At 49.0% G+C, this 19361-nt stretch overlaps 1 protein-coding gene across 1 annotated transcript; it reads right to left on the bottom strand.

Annotated features, from left to right (window-relative positions):
• Positions 1–1882: 1882 nt before the first annotated feature.
• LOC119271635 lies at positions 1883–2672 on the bottom strand. The gene has a single exon (XM_037553382.1). The coding sequence runs from the start codon at positions 2537–2539 to the stop codon at positions 2048–2050; it is 492 nt and encodes a 163-aa protein (XP_037409279.1). The 5' UTR covers positions 2540–2672; the 3' UTR covers positions 1883–2047.
• Between the last annotated feature and the right edge of the window lie 16689 nt (positions 2673–19361).

Below are 19361 nucleotides of genomic sequence, written 5' to 3'. Positions count from 1 at the left end.
GCCGCCATCGCCGGGGATCGACCACCATCGAGCCCGTCCCCTCGTCGTCCGGTATCACCCACCGCATCCACCGCCGGTTAGTGTTTGTTTTGTGATATTTGCGAGCGGTATAGTTGATTGACGCGCCGGTATGCATGTAGATGGAATTGAGCCCGTGCGAGAAGTTCTTACTCTCCGATTCAGACGACTCGGATGTTGAGACCATGCTTGCACCTTTCGGCAGCAGACATTAGTGATGGCACTTGCCGTGAAGGAGCACAAAGAAGAGAACCGAAAGAGGAGGCGGGGATCGTCTGTCGGGCGTCTTTGCATTCGTCGGAATCGCCATCTTGGGAACGAGATGTTGATGCAAGACTACTTCGTGGAGAATCCTACATATCCACCGCACCTCTTCCGAAGAAGGTACCAAATGCGCCGATCCCTCTTTCTGAAAATTGTTCAAGCTTGCGAGGCAAATTGCCAGTATTTTACTCAAAGAAGAAATGTGCGGGCTTAAAGGGATTTAGTGCATATCAAAAAAATCTCCGCAACTATGCGGGTGATTGCATATGGCGTTCTGGCTGACTATGTCGATGAGTACCTTCGCATTGGTGAAGATACTACAATTGAGCCAGTGCGTAGATTTGCAGAAGTGATCATCCGTGTCTTTGGTCCTGAGTATCTTCGGGCACCCGACGAGGATGACGCAAAGAAATTGATGGCATCTAATGAGAGGAGAGGTTGGCGTGGCAATGCTAGGTAGCATTGATTGTATGCATTGGACTTGGAAAAATTGCCCGAAGGCATGGCAAGGAATGTATTGTAGCATCCGAGGATTTTTGGATTTGGCATTGCTTCTTTGGTATGCCGGGCACTCGCAATGATACCAATGTGTTGCAACGGTCTCATTAGTTTGCTAGGCTTGCTAGTGGTGATGTTCATGCTTGCAACTACACTATCAATGGGCATGAATACACAAAGGGTACTATTTTGCAGATGGTATATACCCTCCTTGGTGCACCTTTGTCAAGAGCATCAAAGATCCCAAAACTAGAAAACATTGTGAATTTGCAAGGATGCAAGAGGCAGCCCGAAAAGACATTGAAAGAGCATTTGGTGTTTTGCAATCTAGGTTTGCCATTGTCCGTGGTCCTGCTCGTTTTGGGGATAAGAGAACCTTGAAAAATATCATGACATGTTGTGTTATCCTTCACAATATGATTCTTGAAGATGAGAGAGGAATGAACTTGGAATTCTTCTACGACAATGTGGGTACCCGTGTCAAACCAGCTAGAGACTCTAACCGCATTAGAGCTTTTTCTTCAGACGTACAAGGAGATTGAAAATGCAAACACACACTTTCAACTTCAGGAGGATCTCATTGAGTGCCATTGGCAAAGGGCAGGACAGTGACTCATTATTGTATTCATTTGTATTTGTATTCATGACAAGTTTTGTATTGCATTATTTAAGTTTGCTTCGGTGATTTGAATAATTATTTATAATGTGGATGATTATTGTATTATGTTTGATTTGAATAATTATTTAGTTTGCTTTCATTTGTTGTATTATATTGGATTTGATATTTGCGGGTTGATGAGATGTGAGATGCAGCGGCGCAAAAAGCAAACCCCGCAAACCTGACCTGTAAAAGGCATATTCTGCGAATATACTTTTGTATGTGTCTGTTTGAGGGGTCTGCATCTATAGCCATCCGCACCGGCCCGCAAAGGTTGTTTTCCGCAAACTGCAAACGCGTTTTGCGGACGGTGGGATGCGAGGTCTGCTAGAGTTGCTCTTAGGCATCGTACCCCTTTTTTCCTCGCAAATAGGCAAAGCAGCATACCAGCAACGTGGTTCCTCGCAACTGGACTTATGTTGCAATGGAGTCCAACTCGATCGATGATCAACACGATATTGCAGAAAATTCCTCTTGATCGCAGAACTAAGCATCTTATAATTGACATAAGAAAATTAAAGGACGGGGCACGGGGGTACAAGATTACACGCCCAATGGCAAGCAGAAGGGGGCTTGCACGAATCACAGCAAGGGGCAGGCCATGGCCAGCTATATCTGGCAGCCGCAGCAGCAGAAGAAGCAGGAGAGCGCGAGGCCAAGCACGATGGCTTCCACCACGTACATCACGCGGAACGCGACGGTGTCCAGCAGCGCCGACGCCCAGCTGCCCCTCAGGTTCACGGACAGCCGCTTCCACCGCAGCGATCGCGACAGTCCGGCCAGCCTCGACGCGCTGGCGCCGCCCAGATTCTTCCAGCGCCGCCGCTGCTGCGGTATCAGCCGCCGCAGCCAGCCGCGCCGCGGCTTCTCCGCGACCTCCGAGCCATCGGCAGCGGCCGGGGGCATCGGTGCCGCCTCGGGCGCCCTTCCGTTCTCGGCGCCGACGGACGAGTAGTGCCCCCGCGGCATCATCCTCGAGAGCAAACCCCTGCGGTACCGCGCGCCCGCCGCGGCGGAGCTGGCTGTAGCCTGAGACATGGGCTCCGTCTCGTACGCCGTCTCCGGCGCTATGTCGGTCTTGATGATGCCCATCATAGCCATGGCTGAGCAGGAGAAGACCTAGTATATAGCTAGCCTAGGCGAAGAAGATTCAAGATGGTACGTTGTTGGACGGGACTGGGCGAAGACGTGGGGGGAAGACGTGCGGGGTGCGGTCAGGCGGAGACGGGAGGATATAAAGGAGACCGTTTCGATCTCGGGACTGGACGTGCCGAAACCTACCTATCGCCGTTTCGTGCTTTTTTCAAAGGAAAAAAGGAGATTGTGGCTTGAGCTGCTGGCTGCCGCTTTGTGCGTAAGGCATCCGCCAGACGGACGACTTAACAGCTCAGCTCGTGCTGTAAAGGCCGTTGCCGATGTTATTTGCAACCGCAAGCTCAGCTGGGAAGTTGTGCTGGAGTATATGTGTTGCGCTGGTCCGTTTATTATTGCTCATCGCATGCTGTCACGGATATACTCCTACTGTATTATGCATAATATATGTTGGGCAGTGTTTATGATGCTGTCAGGTTGCAAAACATGGCGAATTTGAACAGAGTGCATGGACTTTCTAGAACGCCAGGGCAGGGGCAGGGGCAGGGCGTATCTGAACTGAAAAGGCCGGCAGCGGCAGGTCACATACAGGGTGGTGGTAGGAGTATATGGTTCTCGACTCTCGAGTGCTGCTGGAGTCCAACTGGCCGTGACAGCCGGGCGTGCAGTGCAGTGCAGGCCTACATTACACTGCACGCTTCCCTGCTACTGCTAGCCTATCGTTGTTGTTTTCTTTCGCTCGCCAACGGCTTGCAAATTCGCCTCTTGTCGGGCAGCGGCCGTTTGGTCAAAAAAGCGCAGGTAGCCTCGAGCGATCATAAACCGTTAGTTAATGCTGGCTGAGATCAAGGTTTGGGACCGGCTGCCCCAGGTGTCTGGCTGTGCTTCTCCCATTTGTCGTCACCTGCGTGCCTGTAAAAGATGCATGTTACGTACTCCGTCCGTAAACTAATATAAGAGCGTTTAGATTACTATTTTAGTGATCTAAACATTTTTATATTAGTTTACAGAGGGAGTACTTGGGATAACTTGCTGCAGCGACACCGGACCAACATCTTCACCGATCACCAGTGATTGAAAGTTGGAGTAGCTGGAACCAACCACACCCGCACGAAGAGTATGGCGGTGTACTTACAGCTAACCTGACATCGACTTCCATCTTTTATGCAGGTCAAGTCTACTTTCTACATGTACGTACGAGATCAGGTGACTCCTGTCCGTCAGGAGCACAATGCATATGCGCGTCGCTATAGGATTGATCTGGCTCCAAGTGAATTATTCTGCTTTTACGCATGTTATAGCATCTATAGCATATCGTCTCGATCCGCAAAATAACTGTTAGTTTATAGTTTTTGATCAAAAAATGACCCCAACAGACAGTGGCGGACCCAGGATTTGCTGACACCCCAGGCGAGAAACTAAGGGCTAAAAACTACCTCAAAAAAACTCTAGTTTCAAGGCATACAAAAGTCAATCTATGTTGCATAACTAATAAGAAAAACCAAACATCATATTCAATAGCAGCATTTGTTCCATGATGGGTCAACTAATAAAGCAAGACAAATCAAAAGACTATGTAGCATAGATAGATGATACAAAAGATTGATACCAAATCAAATAATTGGTTGATCTGAGCCTCCCATGACTGCATCTTCAATGACAGAAGAAGCTAAACCTTCAATTATCGATTTTGAAATGCAAATCAATGCATAATATAGCAGGTAAACTAGTTAATAATGATGCAAAATGTGAAAACTTATGTCGAGGACGGGGCAAAACGCCTTTACGTGTGTGATAACCTTGAAATACCATAGTTTTCAGCTCTTGATTGCTTAAACAGAAAACAATAATCAGCCGCGATGATCATTGAACCAATAGTCATGAAAGCTTTTACCATTTATCCATTCATAAGCATGATTAGTTGGTTGGCATGGACCCATACTAATGTACTCCCTTCTAGCAAGAATTCTAATGTCTGCATCTAAATCCTCAATTGGTATTCTCTTACCGAGGTCAGATTCAACATCACCGAGTTTGAGTTCAGCTCTAACATTAGGGGTATTATCAGTCGTTTGAGTTGAAGGACCTGTTGTCGTGGTTTCGGTGTTTCGAACTTGAAAAAAAGAATGCAGTGTCTTGCTTCTTTTACTCATCTTGTGTTCCTGTAAAAATTTAGAGAAACAAAATTTTCTCAATGTCAAAATCAGTTTCTACATCTAACAAACAGACAAACTCTGGCATCTAGCAACTAAAATCATCATCAATTAGTGACAATGTGACATCTACAAACAAAAACAGGGCATCAAGCCATCAAGTCATCGGTTTCTACAACTAAAATCACCGACAAATAGTGACAATGTGGCCGGAAGTGAGGACCAAGGAAGTGAGGAATGAGGACTACCTCGCCGGCCGCCGGGCAGCCTGCAGACTGCAGCCTCGTGCCCTAGCCGAGGTCTCTACGCCGCGCCCTCGCCGGACACGACGGGCGGACAGGGCAGGAGCCGCAGAGGCGCAACCAGGGGCGCTGGAACGAAGAGTGGAAGGGGGGAGCCGGGGGGCGTTGCGGGATTGAGCGGACCGGCGACGGCAGTCGGTGGCGGTGGCGGCGGGCGGCGGGCAGCGACCGACGACGGCTTAGGGTTCATCGGGTTAGGGGAAAAGGTCAGCTGCGTCTGCAGCGACACCGGACCAACATCTTCACCGACCACCAGTGAGTGAAAGTTGGAGTAGCTGGAACCAACCACACCCGCACGAAGCGTATGGCGGTGTACGTACAGCTAACCTGACATCGACTTCCATCTTTTATGGAGGTCAAGTCTACTTTCTACGTGTACGTACGAGATCAGGCGACTCCTGTCCGTCAGGAGCACAATGCATATGCGCGTCGCTATATGATCGCTCTGGCTCCAAGTGAATTATTCTGCTTTTACGCATGTTATAGCATCTATAGCATATCGTCTCGATTCATAAAATAACCGTCAATTTATAGTTTTCGATAAATAAAAATGACCCCAACAGAAACTTTAAACGTGTCCAACACATAAAAAATTTTGAGGAACACTTCCCTCTCCGACCCACGAAAACACAAGCTCCCCACCCGCCCCGTCGGTGCGCTGTATCCCGTGAAAACGGTTGACGGGAGGGACATCTCAACGCGCGCTCCCCACATCCCCTACTGCAGCCGCCCGCCACCATCGCCGCCAGGCTGCCCCTTGCATTTCCGGTCATTTTCATTAGCGGAATCGCATCGCTGGGCCGCACTAGGCCCAGGTCCACTCGCTGGTGCCCTGGATCCGCCGAGTCAAGCCGCCCCCAGGTCGCCGCCGCCACGGATCAACCGCGGCCGAGTCGCCACCCGCCTCGGATTCGCCGAGCCGCCCCCGGTGAGCCCCTTTTTCTACCCCTTGTAGCTCGAGCGCATGTGAAATTTCGTTGATGCGAGATCGGATGCGGTTTTTTAGATGGATTTGAACCTTTGCGAGCAATTTTTTCTCGAGGATTCGTCCTCGTCCGACGAATCGGACATGGAATCAATGCTCGAGCGGCATAGGTAGCAGATGGTGGTAGCGGTCCCAGCCGTGAAGGAGGCCGAGGATCGAAACCGCAGGAGACGGTGAGGATCGACCTTCGGCCGTCTTTGCATCCCTCACAATCGCCATCTCGGGAACATGTTGTTGATGCAAGACTACTTCGCGGACAATCCTACTGAGGGAGTCCTGGATTAGGGGGTCTCTGGACTGCCGAACTATATCCTTTGGCCGGACTGTCGGACTATGAAGATACAAGATTGAAAACTTCGTCTCGTGTCCGGATGGGACTCTACTTGGCGTGGAAGGCAAGCTAGGCAATACGGATATGTATATCTCCTCCTTTGTAACCGACCTTGTGTAACCCTAGCCCCCTCCGGTGTCTATATAAACCGGAGGGTTTTAGTCCGTAGGACAACAGACAATCATACCATAGGCTAGCTTCTAGGGTTTAGCCTCTTTGATCTCATGGTAGATCAACTCTTGTAATACTCATATCATCAAAAACAATCAAGCAGGACGTAGGGGATTACCTCCATCAAGAGGGCCCGAACCTGGGTAAACATCGTGTCCCCTGCCTCCTGTTACCATCAGTCTTAGACGCACAGTTCGGGACCCCCTACCCAAGATCCGCCGGTTTTGACACCGACATTGGTGCTTTCATTGAGAGTTCCACTGTGTCGTCATCATAAGGAGGATGGCTTGCCTCGTTGTCAAGGACAACATCACCTCTGGGGGAGCCCTGGCTGTAGGCCAAACTCTCCGACTAAATGGCTTCGTCATGACCGCCCGCTCGGCCACGGTGCCGACGATGACTTCTCAGGTCATCGAAAATAGCCTCCACATCGGCTCGAAATTTGCTGAGCAGATGGATCCGATGGAGCTCTCCTCTTTGAATGAGCTCTTGGATCGCATCGCCGCTCTGGGAGTCACTATGGACTACGATCGAATCGGGCTTAAACCCGATCAAAGGGAGATTAACTCTCCGCCGGCCACCCATCAGATAGCGGTGGTGGAGGATCAATGCGGCAATTCTCCCTCTATCCTGAGGACGAACTATGTCCGGATTCCCAAGCTCTCGAGCCGGATACTCGCTCACGAGAGTACACCGCCCTAACCCTAAATCCAGAATCAGGCCGCATACCGAACCCACAGGGCAACATCCCGGAGCCCGAATTTCCAAGATCGAAAACTCCCCTGCCCCGGGATCATAGATTGGGTCAAGGTCCAGACTTAAATCCACCCACCCACCCAGATACAAACAATCTTTCCCACATTAGGCAAGCGCCCCAAGAGATAGTACATCACTATTGGGCCAGATTCCTCCTTGTAATGAACAAGGTCAAGGACTGTCGCGAGGAAGACGCAATTTCGTTCTTTTGCAACAATTGCACGAACAAGGGAGTCCTCAACGTCATAAGTCGCCGTGACATAACACACTTCACTGACTTGGCGGCCATAGTACGGAAATACTGTGCGATGGAAAGTGCCTGGAAAACCCAAACACAATTTTGGGATAATCCGGCTCTGACAAAACCCCCAGTCCGGACTAAAAGGGTGCACTCTCATAAGTCGCTCGACTCAATTACAAAGAAGCAAAAGCCCACTACAGGGCATGGAACCGTATTGGAGGGATGGCTTAAGGGGCCCTGCAAAATCCATAGTACAGCGGATACCATATCAACACACAGCCTTAGAGCATGTTGGGTACTTCGGCAGGTGTCCAAAAGCGGTGAGGATCTCCTCACCCAAAATACCTCAGAGCACCTTCCCACAGATAACAATACAGTATTGACGGTCTTCGAGACCTTTGCCTCAAATAATAGGTGCAAGCGAGCACTCCACAACCTTACTGAAGTCTGCCATGTGGCAACAATAAATCCATGGACGACACGGCTATCACCTTCAATGCCAGTGACGAACCTAAATCCCGAACAACCCAAACACCAGCCGATTTGGTTCTCAGTCCAATTATGGACGGCTTTCGGCTCACTAAGGTGCTCATGGATGGCGGCAGCGGATTAAACCTCATTTATGAGGAAACTCTCCAAAAAATGGAAATAGACAGCAACCGTATTGAGCAAAGCAGTACGACCTTCCGAGGAATCATCACTAGTCGGGAGGCACGTTGCGCTGGAAAAATCACACTTGATGTGGTATTCGGCACTCCGGAGAATTACAGGTCCGAAGAAATTACATTCCAAGTGGCCCCGTTCAGTAGAGGATACCACGCCCTTCTAGGGCGGGAGGCATTCACGATTTTTCAAGCCATACCCCACTACGGGTACATGAAGCTCAAAATGCCTGGACCCAATGGAATCATCACTCTAGTTAGTGATCCGGACCTAGCACTCTGCGCCGAAGACAAAACAGCCGCATTAGCCCTCGAGGCATTATCCGAAACCCTTGTGGCGGAGGAGTTAACCGTGCTGCGCTCCACGGTGGACAGGAACGACGTGATACTAGACAAAGGATACAAGTCCACCTCCTTTAAACCAGCGGATGAAATAGTTAAATTCCAAGTCTATCCAACGGGCCCCACAAAAATAGCATCCATTGGGGCACGGTTAGACCCCGTTGTAGACGTCGCACTACGAGAGTTTCTGCGCGAGAATTGGGATATATTCGCCTGGCATCCTTCAGACATGCGAGGAATCCCACGCAGATTGGCCGAGCATAGCCTTAATATTCTAAAAGGATTCAAGCCAGTCAAGCAGACTCTTCGGCGTTTCTCTGAACCTAAGCGACAAGCCATGGGAGAGGAGCTGGCCAAGCTACTGGAGTCCGGATTTATTAAAGAAATAAAACATCCGGACTGACTAGCAAACCTGGTGATGGTACCAAAGGAGGACAAATCCTGGCGCCTATGTGTCGACTTCAAAAACCTTAATAAAGCTTGCCCAAAGGATCCCTTCCCACTCCCTCGCATCGATCAAATCATCGACGCTACCGCAGGACACGAATCATTGTGCTTCCTCGACGCATACTCCGGTTACCACCAGATTAAGATGGCAGAGTCTGATCAAGCCGCAACGGCATTTATCACGCCATATGGCCCCTTCTGTTTTAACACAACGCCCTTCAGGCTCAAAAACACCAGCGCAACATATCAGCGCATGATCCAGACATGTCTGGAAAAGCAGATCGGTAAGACTGTGGAGGCATATGTAGACGATGTGGTCATTAAAACCAGACACGTCGACTCTTTAATAGACGACTTGACGCTCACGTTCACCAATCTCCGAACATACGACATTAAGCCCACTCCGGAAAATGCGTTTTCGGCGTTCCCGCCGGAAAGCTCATGGGCTTCACCGTCTCCAGTAGAGGAATTGAAGCAAATCTGGCTAAAATCTGAGCCCTGTCGCAGTTGGCTATCCCAACTGACCTCAAGCAAATCCAAAAATTAACTGGATGTGTGGCGGCTTTAAGCCGCTTTATCTCCCGATTAGGAGAAAATGCACTTCCCCTCTATTGCCTTCTTCGGCATACCGAACACTTCGAGTGGACGGACGCAGCCATGGCCGAACTAAAAGAAATAAAAGGCATCCTAGCCACCAACCCAATCTTGGCCGCGCCAACTGTTGGCGAACCAATGCTATTATATATAGCGGCAACTCACCAAGTTGTAAGCGCAGTGCTCGTCGTCGAACGAGAGATGGACGGACATAAATTCCCACTTCAAAAGCCGGTATATTATGTATCAACCGTCCTCACTCCATGCAAATCACGGTACCCACATTATCAAAAGATACCATACGCGGTATTCATGGCATCCCGGAAATTACGATACTACTTTCAAGAGTGTTCAATCACGATGGCCTCCGAAGTACCACTCAATGACATAATAAACAACCGCGATGCCACGGGACGGATTGCCAAATGGGCCATCGAGCTCCTCCCGTTCGACATAACATACAAACCACGGCGAGCCATTAAGTCGCAAGTATTGGCCGATTTCGTCGCCGAATGGACGGAAGCCGGACTCCCTAAAGAGTACGGTGCATACTCCAATTGGATCATGCACTTCGACGGCTCTAAAATGCTGGCTGGTTTGGGGGCTGGCATCGTCCTGACGTCCCCCACCGGAGATATAGTGCAATACGTACTCCAAATACTATACACGGACTCCAATAATGCAGCCAAATACGAGGCCCTATTACACGGTCTCCGGATGGCAGTCTCCATGGGCATCCAACGCCTAGAGGTGCGTGGGGACTCGAACCTCGCAATATCCCAAATAAATGGAGACTTCGATGCCAAGGATCCAAAAATGACGGCATATCGCAGCATCGTTCTCAAAATGTCAGCTCGGTTCGAGGGGCTTGAATTCCACCATGTGGCTCGGGAAAACAACCAGGCGACGAACATCCTCGCCCGTATCGGCGCTAAACGCGGCCCTGTCCCACCGAACATCTTCCTGGAAAGACTGTTTAAACCATCCGTGGTATGGGAAGGGGACACCGGCAAAAATAGTCCAGACCCGGCCATAACCCCAGATACCGAACACTCCGACACAATCGGAGGCTCTGCCACCGAAATAACACCATCAGCCCACTTGATAATGGCCGTCATCGCCCCGTGGACAGAACCATTCCTGGCCTACCTAACTAGGAAGGAACCACCCGAGGACCAAAATGAGGCACGTTGCATAGTGCGGCGATCTAAAGCCTACAAGGTCCACGAGGGAGAGCTTTATAAGAAAAGCACAACTTGAGTCCTTCAATGGTGCATCTCTGAAGAGGAAGGGCGGAAGCGTTTGGCGGAAATCCATGCTGGACTCGGTGGCCACCACGCCGCAGCCCGGGCCCTTGTAAGCAAGGCCTTCCGTACAGGTTTTTATTGGCCGACGGCCCGGGCAGATGCACAACATCTGGTACAACATTGTGTCGGTTGCCAGCTTTTTGCAAACTAAAGCCACATGCCACCTACCGCCCTCCAAACAACCCCCATTACTTGGCCCTTTGCGGTCTGGGGGCTTGATATGGTCGGACCCCTTAAAGGGGGAACCCATAAGAAAAAATACTTACTGGTCATGGTGGATAAATTCACCAAATGGATAGAAGCCAAACCTGTCAAAACAGCTAAATCCGGACCGGTGATAGACTTCATATCTGGGGTTGTACACCGTTATGGCGTCCCCCACCGCATCATCACTGACAACGGCACGAACTTTACAGCCGACGAGGTGAAACTTTGGTGCAGCAACATGGGCATCAAGCTCGATTATGCTTCTGTCTATCATCCGCAAACTAACGGTCAAGTCGAATGAGCGAATGGTCTTATCATGAGCGGCATTAAACCCAGATTAGTCCGATCCTTAAAGGAATCAGACACTCATTGGGTAGAGGAGCTCGACTATGTACTATGGGGGATGCGTACCACGCCGAATCACACTACCGGATACACACCATTTTTATGGTGTACGGCGCTGAGGCGGTGCTGCCTTGCGACATAATTCATGACTCACCTCGAGTGTGCATGTACGAAGAAAGAGAGGCCGAGCTCGATCGGCAGGACAGTTTGGATGCCCTGGAGGAGGAGCGCGACATGGCAAAAGCCCATTCCGCATTCTATCAGCAACAGGCTCAAAGGTATCAAAGCAGAGAAGTGCGTGCCAAAACCTATAACATTGGCGAATTAGTTCTACGCCTGCCGGAGAAGAAAAAGAACAAGCTCAAGCCCAAACGGGAAGGTCCCTTCATTATCGACAAGGTTTTGACAGGTGGAGCGTACCATCTACGGGATGCATCGAATAATCGACTCGAGCCAAACCCATGGAACGTAGTCAGACTCCGAAGATTCTACGCCTAGCGCCGGACTCTATGTTCGTCTCCTTACCTCCATCATTTTTTTACACATCTGTTCTCTCTCTCTTTCTTTCTCCTTTTTCTCTTCAAGGCCCTAAAGGGCTACACTTGTGTCTTGGTTACACAATCTTGACGCGCTAACCGCGCTCAATATACCCGGGGGCTTCTTATACAGAAGCTCAATCTAATTACCCTTCCGGGCTTTATACCCCGCACATGTGTTATTCTTCCGCATGTACCTTTTTTCGCCATTATATGCATCGATATGACTTAAGTTTTGGCCAAGCTGGGTTGCCTGGCTCTTGTATTTATGCCCTACGTTCCCGTTAATTCGGCTAGGGCATAAGGGGAGCACCTCTGCGATTGTTACTGCCGGGTCAGCCGGATGTGTACCTCAGACTGGGTGAAGCCGAAAGCTAGCGTTCTTAAGGGAATATTCGGTCGGTGAATAAAAGATGATTTTCATTTAAATTACTACACGCCCCAGATGTTTTTAGCCCGTGTCTCGCAGTCTAGACATGCACATTAGGGCATGCGTACCCAGGGAAAGGAACCCTTAACAGAACTATTCTCCCTGGAAGATGTTTCTTACTATCCATGTAATATAACATACCTATTTGGGTACTTGTCTGTTCAAGCACTTATGACCCCTACGCCTGGTTTCCACGCATACCCCGGTTTTTACATAACCGAGTGGGTATTCGGATACACTCCGGACTATCAGGTCCAGTGGTTGAAGCGAAAAGGTCTGCCATGACAAATGATTTACAATCCGGCTAGGGACATTACATATGTCACTTGAAGTACACAGTCACTAAGACTGATTAAATTCTTCTTCTATACCATCCAGCAGACTGTCTAGCCTACAATCCTGTTGGGAATACTTTGCGGCTAATTCTACTTGATCATACACTAAACTGACAGGGATCTCTTTCCCATCGGGCCCCACAGGTCTGACTTCGGCCATGTGGTTTGGGTCCGCCTTGGTATATTGTGTCTTCACCATAGCCCAGGCTTCCCTTGCACCTTGTCGGCAGGCCGATATCTTCCATAATCGGAACCGCCGTCGCGCTCCCTTGAGCTTCTCTATAAGCTCCCCATGCCTACTAGCGGGGATGCGGATGGCCACAAGGCTTGAGCAATAACCTGCATCACCTGCCGAACTTGTTCGTGCAGTTGTGAGAGCTCTGGTAGAAGATCACCCGAAGACCCGGGCATCTCCTCCGCAGGACGACCCGTCAGCATACCTGCAGACATAACACTATTAGCAGGCTTCCTTGCCGAACTCCTTTAAAAAGTTCGTTTAAACACTTACTAAAAATGCCGCGCCGAAGCCGTTTATTCTCCTTCATGGAGTCCGCAAGCTGGGTTCGGACATCCTTCAGTTCCACGCCCAGCCGGATATTGGCGTCTTGGAGATCATTTTTCTCCTGCCTGACTCGTGTCAGCACGCGCTCGCCAGCATTTCACTGTCGATCATCATGTGCCGTATCCGCCTCCACGGCCTCCGAATTCACTCCGGGGCCACTTGCAACATCTATTGTTAGGTGTGCATACATGTCGCATACTATCTGGTACCCATATTCTTTGCAATAGACAAAAGAGTTACCAGGGGGGCCCTTTTTTGACTCCTTCAATGCGGCAACAGCGGCTTCCAGCTGGGCCTTGCACTCGTCCAGCTCTTGAGACAATTGGGAATTCTTCTCCGTAAGAACCTGCACGAATAATGATCCTTAAATCAGTTGTGTCAACTGTTTCAAGTCTCAGGGGCTACTGATACATATGATCGTCAGATTTGCTTACCCGTATATCCCTTACATACTGGTCCGTGGCTCTGGCTAGACCATTTTGAGCAGCACTGATGTACGCGTCTCCGGAATTGAAGGCATCAAATGCCTTTGGTGAGAAACAAGCGTCACGGAGTACGGCCCGGCGACGCCTGTGATTCATGGCGCTCTCCACTTCTGAATTTGTAGCGGATAGTCTATCCGCATCCTCTGTAGGAGGAGCATTCGACGTCCGCCCCATGTTGGCTTCCACCTCTATGTCTGGCCCTGGAGCCCGATTGGTGGAGGCGTGATCGGCAGCCTCTCCGGATATAGTCAGGCGAGCATTTTTTTCTATCAAAGAAACATGGATGTCATTACATTTTGAGAAAGACGACAACCATGGAGCGAGGTTTTGTGTCATACCTCTGCGTCGGCGTCTCCGTCCTGACCGCCTTCCTTTTTGGCCTACCCGGCTTCGGTGCCTCTTGTTGGTGAGTTGCTGTGGGTTCAGCATGGCGTCCCGAATGCCTTTCCTGTGAAACACCATATGTGTACGGTAGGTGAAGTGTCTAAAAGGGGATCCTATTTTTGGGGCTGGGATTTTGGTTTTTCTTACGTGCGACGCAGGGAGCAGTCCGGGATAGTCGGCCGTTATGGCCACCATGGCGTCATCGCAGCTCAATTGATAGAATTGCCTGTCTATCAGCTCCACAAATATCTCTGGATCCTCTTCGAGTCTGGGACCGAGTGCCCGGCCAGGGTCCTTTGGTTGTGGAGATGGGCTGTTGACCTCCCTTACAGCTTTTCGCAGTTCCTGCCATAAAATGGCAAGGTGAGTACCTACGATGAAGAATGCGGGAAGAATGAGAGTAAAGAGGTACAACTCACCCAGCTTGGAGGGTTGTACATGGAAAATCCATCTCGTGGCTTGATACGGATGAACTCTTCCCATCCCTTGAACAACTCGGACAGAATTTTTGCTAAAGTAGCAGCGGAGTCCGGTCCCTTACGCCCTCAGCGGGTGGCATCATCTTCCCCGTTAAAACACCACAAGGGGTGCCCTAGATATTGAAGTGGCCGCACTCCCCGCATTATGCATATTGACATAACCTCGACTATTGTCAATCCTGATTGAGCCAGTGCTTTAATCCGGTTCATCAGGTAAAGGACTTCTTCGTTGTCTTCCTCCTGGGGGCTCCATGGGCGCCAGCTTCGGCATTTCTTCAGAGGAGCATTGTTGAACTCGGGAAGACCCCGCCGAAAAGGGTCTAGAAGGGGAACATCCTCCATATAAAACCACTCCGAAGGCCAGTCTTCGAACGTCTTCTTCGAAGTGTCGGATAGGTATCCGGTCTCGGTGATGCGCCATATTTCGGCTCCGCCCACCTGATAAAGTGACTGTTGGAAATATGCCCTAGAGGCAATAATAAATTGGTTATTATTATATTTCCTTGTTCATGATAATCGTTTATTATCCATGCTAGAATTGTATTGATAGGGAACTCAGATACATGTGTGGATACATAGACAACACCATGTCCCTAGTAAGCCTCTAGTTGACTGGCTCGTTGATCAATAGATGGTTACGTTTTCCTGACCATGGACATTGGATGTCGTTGATAACGGGATCACATCATTAGGAGAATGATGTGATGGACAAGACCCAATCCTAAGCTTAGCACAAAGATCGTGTAGTTCGTATGCTAAAGCTTTTCTAATGTCACGTATCATTTCCTTAGACCATGAGATTGTGCAACTCCCGGATACCGTAGGAATACTTTGGGTGTGCCAAACGTCACAACATAACTGGGTGGCTATAAAGGTACACTACAGGTATCTCCGAAAGTGTCTGTTGGGTTGGCACGAATCGAGACTGGGATTTTTCACTCCGTGTAAACGGAGAGGTATCTCTGGGCCCACTCGGTAGGACATCATCATAATATGCACAATGTGACCAAGGAGTTGATCACGGGATGATGTGTTACGGAACGAGTAAAGAGACTTGCCGGTAACGAGATTGAACAAGGTATCGGGATACTGACGATCGAATCTCGGGCAAGTATCGTACCACTAGACAAAGGGAATTGTATACGGGATTGATTGAATCCTCGACATTGTGGTTCATCCGATGAGATCATCGTGGAACATGTGGGAGCCAACATGGGTATCCAGATCCCGCTGTTGGTTATTGGCCGGAGAGTTATCTCGGCCATGTCTGCATGACTCCCGAACCCGTAGGGTCTACACACTTAAGGTTCGATGATGCTAGGGTTATAGGGAATAGATATACGTGGTTACCGAATGTTGTTCGGAGTCCCGGATGAGATCCCGGACGTCACGAGGAGTTCCGGAATGGTCCGGAGGTAAAGATTAATATATAGGAAGTATGGTTTTGGCCACCGGAAGTGTTTCGGGCATCACCGGTAGTGTACCGGGACCACCGGAGGGGTCCGGGGGTCCACCAAGTGGGGCCACCAGCCCCGAAGGCCTACATGGGCTAATAGTGGGAAGGGACCAGCCCCTAAGTGGGCTGGGGCGCCTCCCCACCAAGGCCCATGCGCCTAAGGGGAAGAGGGGGCAAACCCTAAGGGCAGATGGGCCTTAAGGCCCATGCCTGGTGCGCCTCCCTCTCCCCCTCCACTTGGCCGCCACCCTAGATGGGATTTGGGCTGGCCGCTGCCCCTAGGGTGGAACCCTTGGTGGGGCGCACCCCTCCCTCTCCCCTATATATACTTGAGGACTTGGGGCTGCCAACAGATGAGTTCCTCTCCTTCTTGGCGCAGCCCTACCCCTCTCCCTCCTCGTCTTTTGCGGTGCTTGGCGAAGCCCTGCTGGAGTACCACGCTCCTCCACCACCACCATGCTGTTGTGCTGCTGCTGGATGGAGTCTTCCCCAACCTCTCCTTCTCCCCTTGCTGGATCAAGGCGTAGGAGACGTCACCGGGCTGTACGTGTGTTGAACACGGAGGTGCCGTCCGTTCGGCACTAGGATCATCGGTGATTTGGATCACGACGAGTACGACTCCATCAACCCCGTTCTCTTGAACGCTTCCGCATAGAGATCTACAAGGGTATGTAGATGCACTCTCCTTCCCTCGTTGGTAGACTTCTCCATAGATTGATCTTGGTGATGCGTAGAAAATTTTGAATTTCTGCTACGTTCCCCAACAGTGGTATCATGAGATAGGTCTATGCATAGTTTCTATGCATGAGTAGAACACAAAGTAGTTGTGGGTGTTGATTTTGTTCAATATGCTTACCGTTACTAGTCCAATCTTGATTCGGCGGCATTGTGGGATGAAGCGGCCCGGACCGACCTTACACGTACTCTTACGTGAGACTGGTTCCACCGACTGACATGCACTAGTTGCATAAGGTGGCTAGCGGGTGTCTGTCTCTCCCACTTTAGTCGGATCGGATTCGATGAAAAGGGTCCTTATGAAGGGTAAATAGCAATTGTCATATCACGTTGTGGTTTTTGCGTAGGTAAGAAACGTTCTTGCTAGAAACCCATAGCAGCCACGTAAAACATGCAAACAACAATTAGAGGACGTCTAACTTGTTTTTGCAGGGTATGCTATGTGATGTGATATGGCCAAGAAGAATGTGATGAATGATATGTGATGTATGAGATTGATCATGTTCTTGTAATAGGAATCACGACTTGCATGTCGATGAGTATGACAACCAGCAGGAGCCATAGGAGTTGTCTTTATTTATTGTATGACCTGCGTGTCATTGAACAACGACATGTAATTACTTTACTTTATTGCTAACCGGTAGCCATAGTAGTAGAAGTAATAAGTTGGCGAGACAACTTCATGGAGACACAATGATGGAGATCATGATGATGGAGATCATGGTGTCATGCGGGTGACGATGATGATCATGGAGCCCCGAAGATGGAGATCAAAAGGAGCAATATGATATTGGCCATATCATGTCACTATTTGATTGCATGTGATGTTTATCATGTTTATACATCTTATTTGCTTAGAACGACGGTAGCTTAAATAAGATGATCCCTCACTAAAATTTCAAGAGAAGTGTTCTCCCTAACTGTGCACCGTTGCGAAAGTTCGTCGTTTCGAAGCACCACGTGATGATCGGGTGTGATAGATTCTTACGTTCGAATACAACGGGTGTTGACGAGCCTAGCATGTACAGACATGGCCTCGGAACACATGCGAAACACTTAGGTTAACTTGACAAGCCTAGCATGTACAGACATGGCCTCGGAACACGGAGGACCGAAAGGTCGAACATGAGTCGTATAGAAGATGCGATCAACATGAGATGTTCACCGATGATGACTAGTCCGTCTCACGTGATGATCGGACACGGCCTAGTTGATTCAGATCATGTATCACTTAGATGACTAGAGGGATGTCTATCTGAGTGGGAGTTTATAAGATGAACTTAATTATCTTGAACATAGTCAAAAGGTCTTCGCAAATTATGTATAGCTCGCGCTTCAGTTCTACTGTTTAGATATGTTCCTAGAGAAAAATTAGTTGAAAGTTGATAGTAGCATTTATGCAGACAGTAGAAGGCTTATGTCCTTAATGCACCGCTCAGTGTGCTAAACCTCGAACGTCGTATGTGGATGTTGCGAACATCTGACATACACGTTTTGATGACTACATGATAGTTCAGTGTGTAATGCTAAATGGTTTAGAATTGAGGCACCAAAGACGTTTTTGAAACATCGCAGAACATATGAGATGTTCCAAGGACTGAAATTGGGATTTCAGGCTCGTGCCCACGTCAAGAGGTATAAGACCTCCGATGATTTTCTTAGCCTGCATAATAAGGGAGAAAAGCTCAATCTTGAGCTTGTGCTCAGATTGTCTGAGTACAACAATCGCTTGAATCGAGTGGGAGTTGATCTTCCAGATGAAATAGTGATGGTTCTCCAAAGTCACTGCCACCAAGCTACTAGAGCTTCGTGATGAACTATAACATATCAGGGATAGATATGATCCTTGAGCTATTCGCGACACCACGAAAAGTAGAAATCAAAAGGGAGCATCAATCGTTGATGGTTAGTAAAACCACTACTTTCAAGAAGGGCAAGGGCAAGAAAGGGATACTTCATGGAACAACAAATCAGTTGCTGTTCTAGTGAAGAAACCCAAAGTTGAACCCAAGCCCGAGACCAAGTGCTTCTGTAATAAGGGGAACAGTCACTGAAGCAGAACCACCCTAGATACTTGGTAGATGAGAAGGCTGGCAAGGTCGACAGAAGTATATTGGATATGCATTATAATGTGTACTTTACTAGTACTCCTAGTAGCACCAGGGTATTAGATACCGGTTCGGTTGCTAAGTGTTAGTAACTCGAAACAAAAGGCTACGGAATAAACGGAGACTAGCTAAAAGGTGAGATGACGATATGTGTTGGAAGTATTTCCAAGGTTGATCAAATATCGTACGCTCCCTCTACCATCGAGATTGGTATTAAAACCTAAATAATTGTTATTTGGTGTTTGCGTTAAGCATAGACATGATTGGATTATGTCTATCGCGATACGGTTATTCATTTAAGGAGAATAATGGTTACTCTGTTTATTTGAATAATACCATCCCGATCGTAGTGATACACATTTTCATGCCAAAGGTATAAGATAGTAATGATAGTACCACACAAATGTGGCACTGCAATTTGAGTCATATTGGTATAAAACGCATGAAGAAGCTCCATGTTGATGGATCTTTGGACTCA

Source organism: Triticum dicoccoides, chromosome 3A (genome assembly GCF_002162155.2).
Source record: "Triticum dicoccoides isolate Atlit2015 ecotype Zavitan chromosome 3A, WEW_v2.0, whole genome shotgun sequence".
In the NCBI taxonomy this organism is placed as follows: domain Eukaryota; kingdom Viridiplantae; phylum Streptophyta; class Magnoliopsida; order Poales; family Poaceae; genus Triticum; species Triticum dicoccoides.
The sequence above is the reverse complement of the archived record's forward strand: the minus strand, read 5'-3'. Positions and strand labels throughout refer to the sequence as shown.

Coding starts and splice junctions, on each gene's coding strand:
- LOC119271635 (XM_037553382.1), bottom strand. CDS start 2,539: ATGGCTATGATGGGCATCATCAAGACCGACATAGCGCCGGAGACGGCG.